Source organism: Hoplias malabaricus, chromosome 6 (genome assembly GCF_029633855.1).
Source record: "Hoplias malabaricus isolate fHopMal1 chromosome 6, fHopMal1.hap1, whole genome shotgun sequence".
Taxonomy (NCBI): domain Eukaryota; kingdom Metazoa; phylum Chordata; class Actinopteri; order Characiformes; family Erythrinidae; genus Hoplias; species Hoplias malabaricus.
The window spans coordinates 18,642,823-18,660,209 of NC_089805.1; the positions used below are offsets into that span (position 1 = coordinate 18,642,823).

A 17,387-nucleotide genomic window follows, 5' to 3' on the forward strand; every position below is an offset into this window, starting at 1 on the left:
CTCATTTAAGTACTCGTAGTAGGCTCACATCAACACTCCCTCCAGGGTGTGTTCCTGCCTTGCGGCCAATGATTCCGGGTAGGCTCCAGACCCACCGTGACACTGAACTGGATAAGCAGTTACAGACAATGAATGAATGAAGGAATTAATCAATTTATTATTAACTTAATTACTTTATCTTTCCCCTCATACAGGGATTTAGACTGTGAATATCTCCTGCTTATACTTCGATTGAAAGCATTTTCTGATATGCTTCTTTTAGCCTATCCTAATATACTACCTACTGTTTTATTTAGTACACTAAAAAAGTACACTATGGTAGCACATTTCAAGAAGGTAGCACAGCTTTACAGAATACCAGATTATAGTGTGACTCTCACCTGTGTTGTAATTTGTAATCCACAAATTACCATCCACAAATGTTGGCCCAGAATGGGTTTATATGGGTAATAGCTTTATATGTCCCATCTTACGAATCACTAAGGATACAGAATGACCCTGCTATAGAAACTTACAGTGAAAACTGAAGCAGTTATGATTTGTCACAATCGACTTGCATGTTCCTGGAGATTGTCCTTAGTGAACCTGTCTATTGCGATGCCATACAAAGGTACAAAGAAATACGAAAGAGTTATGTGTAACAAAAATGCATTTTGTAATCACATTACAGTTACTAACTTAATAAATACTATGTTATTTACATTTCTCACATTTGTCTATAAAATATAATTTTAATAACATTATGATTTCCTAAGTCTTGTGTGTAATTTCTGCATTCTACCTGCAGTGCCTTGTCACAGCTTAATGCACACCATGTCATTCATTCATTCATTCATTCATTATCTGTAACCGCTTATCCAGTTCAGGGTCGCGGTGGGTCCAGAGCCTACCTGGAATCATTGGACGCAAGGCAGGAATACACACCATGTCATGTGACTGTGAATGTGAGTAGTGCACCACAATCACAGTTAATATACAATGACAAAGGAGAAGAATGCATATTTCCACAAATGTGTGTGTGTGTAAAACCAAATATATATTATCACTATTAAAGAAGTGAATCACCAAATGGCTTTTTCTTCAGCATTGGACTATGTGGAGGTTTTTTCTCAGCATAAATTTACGCAACTCCATATAACTTTAAAAAGATCTCCTTGAAGATTTTGTAACTTATATTTTATGAAGACTTTGCTTTTGTTAATACAGTTATAGTACTTGGGCGCATGCTTTATATATATATATAATATTATTTTTTTGCTTGTTTGCTTTATTTTTTTTTTAACCACTTATGTTTTATTGGACTATTTTATATTTCCTAAATACACATACGCATTTTCAGAGAAAACAGTAATAGTAAAGTATAGTTAAAAGTAATTTAATACATGTCCAATGTTGCTGCTACTGCTATATGTTCCAAAATAAACTATGGAAAGAACTATTGTCTATCAGTTTTTTACTTTCCAGATTTCTTCATTGATTTTATTCAAGTGTGTTTGTATGGGCTTTATAATGTAACTTAATAGTAAAGTAACAAGGTTTGAGACTACACTTTCCAGAATGTAATGAGTAAAGGAATCTCACTACAATTTTAGTTAAGTAGTGTGTAATCAGTAATGGATTTCTTTATTTGAGTAACTACCCCAACACTGCCTACACCTTTGCATGGCTGGAGGTTCAAGTAAGGGGACAGAGACATATTCCAGCAATTTACCAAAATATATAATGTACAGGTTTTCCGGCCACAATAATGAATCTGGATATCTTCAACTGTCTGAATTATGATTTTTTTTTTTTTTAGATCCATTACTTTGTGTACCTAAACTGACATCTTGGATCCCAGAAAAGCAAGTTATATCTGGATCTTATGTTATCTATATAATTAATCATATTAATGTTTTATGCACTTTTTATTTATTTTTGTTAGATTTTAGCTATCTTGTGATTTTGGAATTTTATTTTATTATACAGTTAACACTATTGATACTTGTCAATTTATGTTGACTCTAAAATTTCTAGAATCCAATAGACCTGGAAATTACAAGTAGAAGCAGAAATATTTCTGCTATTTAACACAGTTAAAAGATCCTGATGTCACATTAGCCCTTTGAAATTTTAAAACAGTTCCAGTCAACAGTTGCATAAATATCAGAACAGTAGCACCGATACATTAATTCAGTAGTGTTATTTAACCAGATTTTCTCACAGTATTTACCATTGCCAGTTTGATCCATTATAGGGTTGCTTTTTTAAAATAAAAATAAGGAAAGTGGAGCCTGGGGGCTGAGCCAACCAAAATGTACTTGTATTAAATTAGTTGCCAACGAATTGGCTTGATGTCATTCTCCATGTCCTCTCCAAAGATTTTCTCATATGCTAGATTTTGCTTTGAAACGTACAAAGCTACTGTCATTTTGGACTGCTAGTACCCATACAAGGAATCAGGAGTTTCCCTGAGTCACCCAAGCTTGAAAAGCCTCCTGCTTCTGTTTAACAGCTTCTTGGGTTGCTGCTATAGCAAGCACCAACAAGATTTTTGCTACAGCTATATGCAGCTGCTTCCACAGTGGATGTCTTGAACAGGGTCCTTTCAAACTCCATTTCACTTACCTCCTCTAGAACATTTGAAAACATCTCTCAAAGTTAAGGGTTGAAATCAGCACATTTCCTCACTGTACGTTTGGGTCTGAGGAATGTTTTTTCCTTTTTCCAGGATTTTTCCTTGTTATCTGATCCAACTCACAGATTAGTACAGCTCAGGCCCTCTCTTTACCTGAGTGTCCAAAACATATAAGCTCGGGTCAGAAGACACGACAACAAAGTCTGTCACTGATGTTTGCCCCAAGGTGGCCGGTAAGTGGCACTTATGTGCAACTTTTTGTTTGAATATGGTGTTCAGTGTAGGCAAACAATGAATATCACACAACTCTTTCATACAGGGACTAATTCCAAGGCCATTCAGAGACCTGAACCTCTACAGCCACCTGGTGCCTCTCACCCTGTGCAACTCCTGAGTAGGAGAGAAACCGACCTCTATCAATTCAATGGATTCAGGACTGGGTCCTGGTGACACTATTCAGGACAGTGTTAACGATTCTTACTCCCATTGTGTTTGTCTGACCTGTGCCACAGTTAAATGCAAAGGCAATCTAAATTTACATCCACTTTGGAAGGTTTACACTGTACAAATGATAAAGAATTTCACCATTATTATGCACAAATACGCTGTTCAGAGTATTGGTGTCTGTGTTGGTATAGGCCTTGTTATCAAATTGGAAAGAAAATTAGTTATTGCCCATTCATATGATGGGTCTCAAAAACTTAATTGATGATTCCCCAATTAATTTCTCCTCTCTTTTTTTCTCCCAATTTTAAGGACCTAAGTGTTTAGAAGAGTCAAGGAGAAATTAGGAGTGAGGAAACTCACCTGCATTCTACATGGGACAGACTTTTTTTTTCTTGCTTTGTGTGACAAATGGTTGATGGTGATTTCTCAGACTTCCCTCTTTGTTCTTTATGGACTATTTTTAAATGCAAGGGTAATGTGACAATTTGATGAGTGATGATAAAACTGTTAATGCTTTTGAAATTCAGTTATTGATGTTGCTGTGAATGGTCTGTGATTAATTATATGTTTATTATTGGGAGATGTTATAATAACACTAACTGGGGATAAGTAATGGCTAAGTGAAGGACATTTCTATGATAAACAAGACATACATCTTTTCCTTGCCTCCATTGCATTAATGAGAATGAAACAAATGAGTCTACAACTTGGCTTTAGTTCATTAAATGTAGAGTTATGTATTGTTTTCAGACTCATTATAAAAGCTGTCTCACTTAACAGTCTATGCCTAACTTTGTGCAGCACTTTGTGGGCTTGGCTTGACAGATATAAACATCTAAAGTGTGGATAGAGATTGTATCCTGTTAATACAGTCACTGTGCTGCTGAGAGCAGGAAGCATGGCAAATCACGTCTCTGCTGTGATGTCCCTGTCATCATACTAAAATAAATGTAGAAATCACTCATTCATTATCTGTAACCACTTATCCAGTTCATGGTTACTGGGCGCAAAGTTGGGAACACACCTTGGAGGGCATGCCAGTCATTCACAGGGCGACACACACATTCACACCTATGGACACTTTTGAGCAGCCAGTCCACATACCAACATGTGTTTTTGGACCATGGGAGGAAACCTGAGCACCCAGAGGAAACCCACGCTAACACAGGTAGAACACACCAAACTCCTCACAGACAATCAACCATTTGAGTGAGGCTCAAATCCACAACCCCAGCCCCAGGACCCTGGAGCTGTGTGACAATGACACTATCTGCTGCGCCACCGTGCCAATACAGGAATCAGTTCAAGTCATTTAATTGATTCCCTGATAGCATGGTCCACTGAGGGCAATGTTGAAGGTCCACTGGGCTTGTACAGAGTTTTCTGGGTGGACCACAGGTCATTAAATCTTTTATACTTTAGCACTTGTACTTTCAGTGTCCCAATGATTTTTCCTTCATTAAGATCTTTTTTTATTATTTGTAAATTAGATTAGTAAAAAAAATTTAAATCTTGCACAGTGTAAACATTTTCAGTGTTCAATCATTTTATATCAGGCCTCTTACGCTTTATTGTAGCTCTCACCGTTGTTCTCATTGATGCCTTCATTGACTGTAACCATTTATCCAGTTCAGGGTCGAGGTGAGAGCCCACCTGGATTCACTGGGTGCAATATAGGAACACACGCCGAATGGGGGGCCAGTCCATCATAGGGCAACACACTCATTCCTACGGGTGCTTTTGAATAGCCTATCCACCTACCAATGTGTTTATGTGGACCATGGGCGGAAACCTATGCAGACACAGGGGGAACACTCATAGCTCCTCACAGTCACATGGAGCAAGGCTTAAACCCACAACCCCAGGACCCTGGGGCTGTGTGACAGTGACACCTGTTGCCCCATTTGGAATTGTGCCCATTGGTAAGATTTGTATTAGTTTATTTTTCTAAATAAAAGTCTGTGAATTTAAAATGAATATGATGACATTAAAGTAGATCTTGTACCCAGGACAGTAATCTGAGTAGATTATGGTGGATCAGCAGTGGCCAGCGCCTAACTTTTTAAACCAGTGGACCAATATATGTTCACTGTCTGAGAACTGGCATTTTTTATGAAAAAAAATGTTGCGTATTTATTATTACTAATATCATTATTATTGGTAATTGTATTATTTATGCATAAGGCATCCCTCATAACCATGGTCACTCGTTTCTCTTGCGTTGTTCACACTCCTGAGGTGTAGAGGGCGACATTCATGTCCACACTGAGCAGCGCCGTAAACAGAAACAGACGGGAAAAACAGGCTTTCAAATCATCACAGCTCCAGGGTCTGGCTCTGTTTAAACCAGAATTTCTCTCGAGTGAATGAAAAAAAACCAGCGCTGTGCTCCCACCCACACATACTGAAGTAAGTGGAGTTATTTAAAAAATATTTCGGCTGTTGAATGTGGCGTATATCAGGTGGTTTTCTGCAGTGAAAAGTTGCTTTAGTTCGCTCGCGAAAATGTAGCTGCCTGAGCTAACGTTAGTCCGTTAGCTTCAGCTCTCTATCATCACCTGCAGCGCTGTAGCGGACTGGTCAATGTCTCATGTTGCTGTGCTGAGATACTGCTTTTGTACACGCCCACCACTCTCTAAAATGCTGTCTACCATTTCTCTAGTAATTTGACAAAGGACTGCAAATAAAAATTATAGAAAATAAGCCATGGCGTTCACATTTGATGATTATGATTCTCTAGACTTGTAACAAATAATAGTGAACATTCTCTCTCTCTCTCTCTCTCTCTCTCTCTCTCTCTCTCTCTCTCTCTCTCTCTCTCACGACCACCATGAATCTTTGTAGTTTTTTCTAGACTATAAGTTTCCATAATATTAGGCTAGTAATTAAAAACTACATTTTTTCATCCCATTTTATGTTAGCATACTTTATATTGTCAAGTCATATACTTTGGTCATGTAAGAACTCGTTTTAAAATTACACACTTATTTACACTTTTATTCATTATATCAGGTTTTCAGTTGGCCAGAATTTAACATACAGTAAGTCAACTGTCTGTAAACAGTCTGGGGGATTTCAAAAATCGATGATTGATGTGAAGACAAAAGAGCTACAAAGGAACTACATCAGGTACCAGTGTGTTTCTGTCCTCCGTTGATAGATTGCTACAGTGCCATAGTCAGAAACGCTGTTGTAAAAGAAAGAATTCTCATATTCAAAAAACCAACATAAAAAAGCCAGTGTGATGTTAGCACATGATCACAAAGGCAAAGTCTATTTTGTAATGTGCTGTGGTAAAGTTGAACTGTTTGTGTAATGAATGGAATTATCTGTGGAGAGGAATTAGTGCCAAATTGAAAACCAGTCACTGCAAGAGAACAATGTGAAATGCAATCCACACACGTCATTGCTTTTCCAAACTAACATGAAAAATACGTAACATGAAGCAACATAACAATGTAATAGCAGTTTTGCTTTGAATTTTAGCACATATTCTTCATGTTAGTTTGTAAAAGCAATGATGTGTGTGGATTGCATTTCACATTGTCCTATTGCAGTGATTGCTTTCCAGTTTGGCGCTAATTCCTCTCCATAATTATCACTCAAAAAATTGGGGAGGAAAAAAAATATACTGTCCCATTATCCTATTGCAGCTTGTTTTTTATTACCATAAAACAAGATTGCATTCATTACAAGCAAACCTTACTGTTATTTTAATTTTAATTTTTACACTTCTCAATTTGTTTAATTTAAACCTTGAACATCTACTACCAGCATGTAGCTGAATGTTTTTAATCAGCAGCCAAGCATATTCTAGATCTTCTATAGATAATAGAAGCATATTATCTATAATAATAATAATAATAATAATAATAGCCCCCTCCAGGGTGTATTCCCGCCTTGCGCCCAATGATTCCAGGTAAGCTCTGGACCCACCGTGACCCTGAACTGGATAAGCGGTTACAGATAATGAATGAATGAATGATAATAATTAATAATAATGAAAAAAAAAAACAAATAAAAAAAAACATTTAAACTGAATTCATTGCTAGTTTTAATAAATAATATTTAATATTGATGTTGACCATTTTGACAAACTGCTGAGACACCAACTATTTTGTGGTATTTGTAGGGTTTCTCACAGTGGTTTACAGTTAGGGCGCCTTGACAATGTCGTCCACCCCACCCCCACAATTTGTTTCATGCAATTCAGTTTCTTTTCAAGGCTTCCATTTGTGTGTGGCTTTCTGCTGTGTCCAGTGATCTGTGATTAATCCATCCATTGTAGAAAACACTCAGTAATAAGAGATCCTTCAAAGTTCCAAAGTACTTTCTGTGACTCGTTTAATGCGTTATTCCCTCAGTTTTCAGTCAAAAACACACATTTTTATCCAGTGTTTAAGGTAAGTTGTGTGTCATCTCTGAGTTTCCCCATGGCTGTGTGTACAGGGCATGTGCAGCACATGCTTGTAAAGAATGTTGTGAATCATTGATTTGAATATGCACTCGATTTGTCAATGAATTCAACCCATCATGTATGTTCCTCAAAAGCATCCAAACACCAAACAGAGGATTTAATTCATGAAATATCAGTGAAATTTTATAACACTGAACGATGACTCTGTTCGTTTTTCGAGTTTGATTCTCAATGGGAGTGTGCATGGGGGCGGTTACAAGGTTGTTGCCCTGTTGTCATCGCTCTCCCTTTTAATATTATTCAGTATTGCCTGAAAATTCAAGAGTTATCATTGACTTAAAATATTGACCATTAATTTTTAACCAAGAATGAGCTAGGCTGTATATCTGTTGTGTGTCTTTGGTGATTTATTACCTACAGAAGGTTTTGTTGTAAGGTTCATGTTTGATGGTATTTCAGCTGTTAAATACATTTGGTTTTGAGGGGTGATTACTTGCTTTAAGGCCAGTATGACAGTTCATAATTCATAATGTAATAATTTGCTTTATAGTGATGCAATGCATCATGCTTGGGTTTATATAATGATATCTGCATTCTGTATGTTTTGTTCAAATACGCTGTTTCGCAAGTTCATTAGTTATTAAAATAGTATAAATATACTATTAGTTTAGTGTGTTTTCCACATGGGTTTCTTCCGGGTGCTCTGGTTTCCTCCCACATTTTAAATCCACCTACACATTGGTAGGTGATTGGCAATAGAAGTGTCCATAAATGTGAGTGAACATGCTTGGCTTAATGGTGTCAGCAAAATTTCATGCAGATTAACTGTACTGATGACTTAAAGAATACAGGAATTAATTCTTTCAGAGACAACAATGTGCAGTAAACATTAATAAATGGAAGAAATTCAGTATTATTTGTGCCGGTCATGTGCATTTTTTTAATTTTTTTATTTTATTTTATTTTTATTTTGCTTTTTTAAATATTAGTCTTAGGTACAGTTTATATAGAATTCATACTCAGAAAATGTACTCAAAAAATAGGGTGCCTAAAACTCTTGCAAGGTACAGGGTGGGCCATTTATACGGATACACCTTAATAAAATGGGAATGGTTGGTGATATTAACTTCCTGTTTGTGACACATTAGTATATAAGAGGGGGGAAACTTTTCAAGGTGGGTGGTGACCATGGCGGCCATTTTGGATCCAACTTTTGTTTTTTCAATGGGAAGAGGGTCATGTGACACATCAAACTTATTGGGAATAATTGGGAAAAACATTGTTTTTCTTGTGAAATTTCCAATGAGTTTGATGTGTCACATGACCCTCTTCCCATTGAAAAATCAAAAGTTGGATCCAAAATGGCCAACTTCAAAATGGTCACCACCTATCTTTAAAAGTTTCAGAGACAACTTTAGCATTAGACATACAAGTTTTACTAGAGTAAATTAACATTAAATACTTCCATGTTTCAACAGGATATAAATGGAGGGATTAAGCAATGTTAAAGGTGAAACAGGAGCTCTGTCTGTGTGTGTGTGTGTGTGTGGGAGAGAGAGAGACGAGAAAGAGTGTGTGTTTGAGTTTTAACCATCCTTTATTAAAAATCAGGGGTGAAAATTACAAGTCAAGTGTAATTCTTATTATAAAATGACCTACCATTTATGGTGCAAGGAGCTCAATCATAGTCCCACAAATCTACAAACCTGTCAGGGTTCTGCATCGTCTTATAAAACATAAAGTCTGTTTTGATTGTCTGATCTTACTGAGAGGGAGGGGGAAGGACAAAAGTTAGTGTTGGTATGCTATTTAATACATATTTTAGCATAAATAAAATGTAATCTACCTCCTGAACCGTAGTGACACTGAGTTTACATCTCTAAATAACACCAGTACATCACTAGGCTCTGTAAGAAGAGTGAATTATGGGAGTATGTGGTGGCAAAATTTAGTTTAAGGTTTAATTACTGTTTAAAATAATACTGTTATTAAACTCCCACATGCATTAAGGTGTTAAGATGAACGGTGCTTCATTTTAACAATATTAATTTTACAATATTTTATTATTTTACAATATATATAATTATCTTTTACAATATTAATTGTAATTTTATATATATATATATATAATTTTTTTTTCTTTTTGCGTGTTTCAGCAGAAAAACACAATATTATGCAGGACAAGGGGTATTCAGTACCAGGTTTTGGAACCTCTCCCAAACCTAAGCAAAATGTTTGACAAACATGTTGTGAATGAATAAATATTTAATCCAAAATATTTTTTTCCAGGATCCTTTGATTGGAAGAAGGCTAGTCTGGGTGAACGTCCCAGACACAAGGTAAGCCTGAAATAAAACTGTGATGGAAGTTGAACAGAAGGATGGATCTGATAAGTCTTCGCCCACTGGTAATCCTGCCAAACGTGGTAGGGGTAGACCTAAAGGATCAAAGAAAAAGATAATTCCTGTGACAGAAGTTGCACACAATGCCAGGACAACAAAACAAGTGGATTTTTTTTCACCTGATACAGTTCTAAATGTGAAAGTGAAGAAGCGTGGTCGTCCTAAGAAGATAAGAATGCCAGGACGGCCAAGAAAAATCCCTCTCACTGCAAAAGAGGAAGCAGACAGAATTTTAAGGCTGAGCATGCAAAGGAAAAGAAGGCTTTCTAAGCCTCTTGGGAGACCACGCATTCATCCTCTTGTAGATCTCCCAACAGAGAAAAGGGGAAGAGGGAGACCACGCAAATATGAATCCATGGGAAGAGGTTCTTCACAAAATGGCACTGTCAGTAGAAAACTGAAGAAACATTTAAAAAGGATCTCTGAGTTTGGTGAGGCAACAACTCGAAAGAGGGGAAGGCCACAAGGTTCATTTAAGAAGAAACACAGTCCTCTGTCAGTTTCAGGTCCAGCAAAAATGGCAACTCAAGAAACTCCTGGAAAGAGAGGACGACCACCAGGTTCTGGAACAAAGATATCAGCTAGGCATGAACTGACCGGACCTCCTCGAAAAAGGGGAAGGCCACCAGGTTCTGGAGCAAAACATAAGGTCATAACACAGAAAGCAGATGGAGCTCCTAGAAAGAGAGGACGACCCAGGGGATCTGGGTTGAAGATAAAGTTTGTATCCCGGGAGACAGATGGAATTCCTCGAAAAAGGGGGCGGCCCCCAAGTTCAGTAACTAGGTTGAAAGTGCCAACAAGTGGAACCCCACGAAAGAGGGGACGACCTCCAGGTACTGGAAAGGCCAAGAGTGTAGCAAAGCAGACTGATGACAGTGATCTCAGTGGCAGCAGTGCTATTACTACCAGTAGCCTACCTCGTAAGAGGGGTCGTCCTAGTAAGGCAAGCCTGGCTGAGGCCTCTGCAGTGGTTAAAACCGAGGAAGAACGGGGTGTGGTGATTGAGGCAACCTTACCTAAACGACCCCGTATCTCAAATTCAGGTGAGGAGGCAGGCACAGTGGCAGATGTTGAAGATCAAAAGACCAGTGAGAATGATTTTCAGCAGGCTGAAGGAGTGGGTGGGGTGGAAAAATCTCCAGTTCAAGAGGGTCTTGTTAATGAAAGTAACAACAGAAAGGGTGCTTCATCAAGGGTAGCAGTTAAATCCCAAAAAAAGAAGTAAATCATTGAGTGCAAAAGAGCACAGAATATTTTTCAATGTGATTAAAAAAAATAATTAATGAAATTCTCAACCTGAAGGTTATCTCAAATGTTAACCTTTTCATATTTTTCTTTGTTGCTTGAAATGTGAGCTGTGCCTTTTGCATGTTTTTAAAGATGGTTTGATATTTTGACATTGTTTCATCGGCTCAATGTTTATCCAAAGTTTAAAAAAATACAGTTAAAACTTTTAAAGGTAGGTGTTCCACTCCATTTAGATGAAACACCTGTGATCCAAAAGCTCTTGATTTACTGCCATTTTAAATAAGCTGTTTGCATGACTAGCTTGCCATTTCCCAGAAGCAAGTTTGTGTACATTTGGCATTTTTAATTGATCAGTTTTAACACTGCTAAAATGGTTACCTTCTCTTAATTGTATAATCAAAGTTCATCAACAGTGAACTTTGTTGCATGCAAAGGTGTACTGATTACATCCTTGCTAGGAAAGGTGTAGCATTACTACAAGCTTGGAGACTAGTCTTTTTAGCAGAAATGTTGTTTGGAGGGAAATGGTATTGGAATGGAAGGCATCTTAACCCTTTTAAGCCAAACTTATCAAATATGATACATGATCTTTGGAGGTGGCTCTTTCATCATCTAATGAAGAGAAATATCAATACAAACTTCGATCCTTTTGGGGCAAGTGTTCTGAGTTCTTTACTGAACTATAAATGACGTGGAAGCATTTCCATGCATTTACCAAACCATTACAAAATTGTTCTATCATCATGAAAATTTTAAAGGCTATTTTTTGGTTAAACTGAAGCAATTCCAGGTATTCCATGTATGATTTGAATGATGTTATTTGTAGTAAAACTAAGAATTCTTGCTCCATTTCATAGATGTAGTGTATTCAAATGTAATGTGTCAAATGCTAAATATTCAGAAAATTCCAACTGTTCTTTACAGCAGAAAAACATATTTAGACAATTTTACAAAGTATTTTTATGAAACAAAAAATGTATTTTTAGTTTTTCAAAAGCCTTTGTGTGCAAAATGTGTTGGCTCAATTGCCGACTTTTTGTGAGACAGATTCAAAGGACGACGATGATGATACAGGTGAGTGTGGTCAGTCTGTTGAATGACCACATACCTCAAGCCAAGGTTCAGACAGTAATGGAAACAACTGTAGTTCCTCTAAATATGGAAACACGGTTGCACAGATCAACATAAAAGAGCCTTTCTGGTTTTGGTGTTTTTATTACCACAGTTTATGAAATATAAAAAGGTTAGAATGAAGAACAGAGTACTCGTGGGTTAAGGAGCTCTGGAGCAGTGTTTCTCATCAGCTTAATGTTACGTTTTCCTGAAAAGTTCTAAAGAACAGAGACAAGCATTTGCTACTTATTATTTAATTGAAATCAATCAAAATTAAGAAAAAATTGTAAAGAAGTCTAAAAACTGTTGCAGTGAACTAAATGAAAGACCAATTAAAGAAAAAATTATACTGATAATTTAAAGATTAATTACTTTAGGATTTTTAGTTAAAGGACCACACAATGTGTGATTTTCAAAACAATCTGTTTTATTGTATTATTATTTAATGTGTAAGGCTTTAAAGGGTTAACAGAGCCTTTTTGGGTGAAAAATTAGCCCAGATTTTCTATACATTGCATCACCAGACAGCAAGATGTAAATAAACAGCAATTTCACTACATCTCTACACCAGAATTTGTAGCTTTCTTATTAACAAGTTATTTTAAAAATTCTTGCTAAAAGCTGCTTGTTGCCTTTTGTAGTACATAAGATAATTTTACTTAGTTCCTTCCTAAGCTTGTTTTTTTTCTTTATTTAACCAGTAATGAACATCTACATTCAAGCCAACTGTAACAGCCATAATCACTCTGTTTATGGATTTTATTATGGCTTCCATTAAACCTCAAATAAATAACTGCTACCACATTTGGCTTGTTGCATGGGATGAATTCAGCATTCTGTATGCAGTATATTTCGGTATAACACAATAACTTTTTGTACAAGAGGTTTGCAGAGTCTGCCCACTATTCAAACAGGCAAAAATCAAAAGTTTAAAGGAGTTTCAATAAGAGAATTGTGTCATTCAATTTGTAGCCTTTAAATTTTATTTTAAACAATGCACACATTTGCTAGTTGTGCTCCATTGTACGATGTATATATGTCATGAAATATTTACTATAATCATCAAAGTGGATTTTTTTAATTGAACTTTCTTTTACAACATTTACATTTAAATGAGTGAACATTTATATTTTGTATGTGATTTTTCATGTGTACTGCCCATGATCAGCAGTATTTTTTTCCTGTGTGTGTATATGAAATTTTAGTTTTACAGCTGAGTTTTTGGTATTATTTGTTTGAGAGATGTTGACAATTCATAATGAAAATGTCACATCCTCTTAGCAGGTATTTAATAGGAAATGTGAACATGGGTGTTTAAATTCCTTTTAATTTAGATTAATCCCTGGTTTACAATTTATTGTGCTTCAGGTAAGCTCACTTTTACCTTGTCAACAGTAATGTTATATCCCTCAGTACGATTATGAGCAAATTTACTGCCACCTCAATCAATGACATTTCCGCATAATTACATAACAGCCCAGAACATCAGAGGGCCTCCTGCACCTTTCGGCCACTGTGCACACAGTCTTCATCAATGGCATTTTTGAGGTGTATGATGACCACATCATTCAAAGACAAAAAATGAGGTTCATCAATAACACTTTTCCATTAATGAACAGTCCAACTTTGTCAGCAGAAGTAAGCAAAAACCTCTTTTATGTCACTCTGCACTATATGTTCATGACAAGAAGTTCCCCACAAAGTGTTCCCTCAAAAAATAGTTGTGAAGTACCTGCTGTGACTTACTTAAGCAATTTTAACTCATAAGACCTGCAAAAGTCCAGCAGGCCCTGTTTGTATTTCGGCCACAGTTCTAACGAGAATTTCCTGTAGATTGGGATTTTTTGGCACTGCTGTTTGATTTGTATAATCAAATGCTTCGATACACCAGCAAATTCAGCTACTTCCTTCAAGCTATGGCCTTCAGCATGCCCAAATGCAATCACTCCTTTTTGCCCATTATTAATATCTGATTTGCGACCAAGTTTCTACACCTGGAATTAAACATTCACTGCACTGTACCACCTCTTCTCAGTCTGTAAGACCTGTCACTCACCCCACAGGTATTTATAGCCCAATCATCCTCATGCAATGAGACAGAAGTTACTACTACCCTAAACTAATGTAAAAATGAGGTGACAGATTATTTTGTCTGGTGAGTATATCCTGGAATTTGGCAGTCTGTAAAGATCTTGTGCAGAAAGCTATAGTGTTATACCACCTGAGACACTGAATGTCATTATGCACTATACCACACTCAAAACATGGTTGTAATTAGCCAAATGAAGATTTACGTTTTTGTTGATTGGCGCAATTTTTGTAGGGGGGCCTTGGGGGAACTATGTATGAGTGTTTTTTTTTTTTATTTGTTTATTTTATTTTTTTTTTATTTTTTTTTTTTCCTCTCCTCTCCCCCCCCCCTCTTCACCTAAACAGTTTTCTGTGAATGTGATGGTTCATGTTGTACATCTCCCTTTGAATTTACACATGACAAATGTTGGGTAGATTAATTTTATGTCAGAATCATCCTGTAATTTAGTCACATTTGTGTGTTTTGCCTTATAATACATTTGTTCTCAAGTGAGAATATGCCAGGTTATTGTTTGAATATATAAATATGGTTAGCTGTTATATGTCCTCTGTGTTTTAAATATATTGTGGTGGTGCTACTGGATTTTAATTGGGGTTAATTGCTACAGGCAAAGATGGCTGTCACTTCTTGTATCTTGAAAGAATAGTGCAGTATGCTTATGGAACAAGAATTTCCAGAGAAATATTATTTTTTTTTTATATACATATACTGTCATATTATATTTTATATTAAGGAAATGGCCTTCTATTAAAAGATTTGTAAAATCATCTTATCAAAAGTTAAAAGACATTTGTAGCATGATAAAATTCTTTCCCCTCTTTCCCTTGTCCTCTGATTTTGGTACATTTGCACTTCACTTATTGTGGTTTCTTCCATTGCATTCATTTATGTATAGCTAATTTTATTTTTAATGAACAGCTATTATAATTATGACAGTGATGAGGTAAATTGTCAATGTGCTTTTTAGTAATGCATTGAAATATAATTCCTTGACAGAAACCAAAATTTTAGGCAAGCCACCCAAAACATGAGGAATAAAAAACACAATAAAGAAACCCATAAAATACAGTCTGACAACCATGCTTCCTAAAAGAACTGCCCATTTCTCTTTAAAAGCTGCAGCGGTTGATTCTGCCCTTGAGGATAATAAAATTAATTTTCCATTCCACATTAAAAGGTGCAGCTGGTACACTCTAGCATGTTTTAAAACACTGCACTCTGGCTCTCTTGTTTGCAATTTCACAATTTAAATTCTCAGTTTAAACCATAGGTGTTGCAGGATGTGGCTTTTTAAAAATGGCATCAAACCTGTAATAGTGCTTTAGGCTCTGACCAGAAGAAAAAGTCTCTGCTTTATACAAAGCACTTGTTTTTGAATGTAATGAAAAAGGACTGGTGTTTTAATGCAACACTGTATCACAACACCACCCTTGTCTTTATTCCAAATGAGTTTGAAAACCAGGGTACAAATTTATGATTTAAAAGTATATTAAAACATGAACTGATGTCTCTGGGCCTCTCGCAAACATGCTGAGGACACAAGCAATAATGAGTTTATTATTTCTCTGATCCACATTTAAGCAGTTTCATATCAACATTATGAGAGGCAGGAACCATTTTTGGGACCATTGTGACGATATTTGTTTAAAATGTTGGTGCATCCCTAGGTGTATTGGGACTTTGCATGGTTGAGTAATTGGCCCACAGGCACAGTATCAGTAGAACATTTTGGGATGGTTTCCCGTATAGGTAGTAAGCCTGGAAGACAGGCTTAACACCCCATGAAATTTAAAATGAATTAAAGACCACAATCAGAAGTGGAAATACTCCAACAATAGTAGTTTTTTAAACCAACATGTATGTTAAATTATCATCCTGTATCTGTGATACTTTCTCATGTTGTTCATCTGGTATTGTCCAACCCTTGGCATTTTCAGGATGTGGCCATATGTGCCAAGTAGTTATCTGCAAAGGAAAAGAAAGCTTCTGTCCCTGTGCTCTACCCTTGCAGATTGGGTGGTGCTTGACATACATGGGTAGGGGCTAATAAATTGGTAATTGCTACTTGCAGCTACTTTGGGAAATTGTAAGAGCTCAAGATTTGTGAACTATGTGTGTGTTACAGCCTATACAAACATCAATTCTTTACAAAAAAGTGGTGTTTTCCAATCCGCAGCTTGCACTTGTGGGATATGCTGTTCATTTATTTTGAGTAAATGTTTATGATGCCTTGTTCTTTGAAACATTTTGAGTAGTAAATGTGTACGTCCCTCGGTGAAACAATGTGTATAAAGTAATTGATTTCTTTATTTTAAAAAAATACTGACTCCTTTTCTTTCGAAAAGTACTGACTGTTTCTTACTGTTTTGTCTGTTGAAGTATGACAGAGTGCATAGGCTCATTTTCACTAGCATTGACTCCCTAGATGTTTGAGTTTAGCTATTAATCTGTACTCGTAATGTTTAGATGCTGTTAAATGTGAGACATTGAGATGTTACTTTATCTTAATAAAATACTCAAAAATGTTTGGCCATGTTGTATTGCTTTATTTAACTACATTTCACACTCAGTCTTACTAGTAGTTTAGTGCTTATTTACAGTTAAACTGAATTGGAGAAAAACAGTTGCAAGAAATCAAGAAAAATCCAGTTGCAAGAGTTAACCTCAAATTAATTAATTCAGCCACTTTATGTTCCCATTGTTTACACGGGTGTGGTAAGTGCATGGGCACTGAGTGTGTACTTTTCTTAGAAATAATTACCAAAAATGGTGTGTGCTGGGGCAGCTGCACATGAGCCAATAGGCTCATAATAATAGCCCAATATAAAGCATTGGGCTGTGGAGCGGTGAAAGCAGTTCTCTGATGTGGTGTAGCACCATCAGGTCATGTTGGAGTGGTATTTATGATCCAGAAATTTTAATCCAATATTAGTACCTTACTGAGGAGTGTCAAAAAGTATCTAGGAGTTGTTTCTACAAACGAATGGGCAAAAAGACTCCAAATGAGCTTAAAGTTAAATTTGGGTCTATACTCATATCATACACACG

At 36.3% G+C, this 17,387-nt stretch overlaps 2 protein-coding genes across 3 annotated transcripts in view; one reads left to right on the forward strand and one right to left on the reverse strand.

Moving 5' to 3' along the window:
• Window positions 1-5,272: 5,272 nt before the first annotated feature.
• On the forward strand, window positions 5,273-12,634 carry si:ch211-288g17.3 (chromosomal protein D1). Of its 2 annotated transcripts, none has more exons than XM_066675024.1 (2): window positions 5,273-5,473; window positions 9,771-12,634. In XM_066675024.1, exon 2 carries the CDS (start codon window positions 9,843-9,845, stop codon window positions 11,109-11,111), a length of 1,269 nt encoding a protein of 422 aa, XP_066531121.1. In that variant the 5' UTR covers window positions 5,273-5,473; window positions 9,771-9,842; the 3' UTR covers window positions 11,112-12,634. The 2 variants fall into 2 exon arrangements, with proteins under 2 accessions (XP_066531121.1, XP_066531122.1); XM_066675025.1 differs by lacking the exon at window positions 5,273-5,473 and adding an exon at window positions 6,133-6,193.
• Window positions 6,190-17,387, reverse strand: part of vamp1a (vesicle associated membrane protein 1a) — a 43,516-nt gene continuing 32,318 nt past the window's right edge. The window contains exon 6 of the mRNA XM_066675029.1: window positions 6,190-6,251. Within this exon, the coding sequence (XP_066531126.1) occupies window positions 6,229-6,251 (23 nt within the window). The 3' untranslated portion in view covers window positions 6,190-6,228. The remainder of the gene's footprint in view (window positions 6,252-17,387) is intronic.

Coding starts and splice junctions, on each gene's coding strand:
- si:ch211-288g17.3 (XM_066675024.1), top strand. CDS start 9,843: ATGGAAGTTGAACAGAAGGATGGATCTGATAAGTCTTCGCCCACTGGT.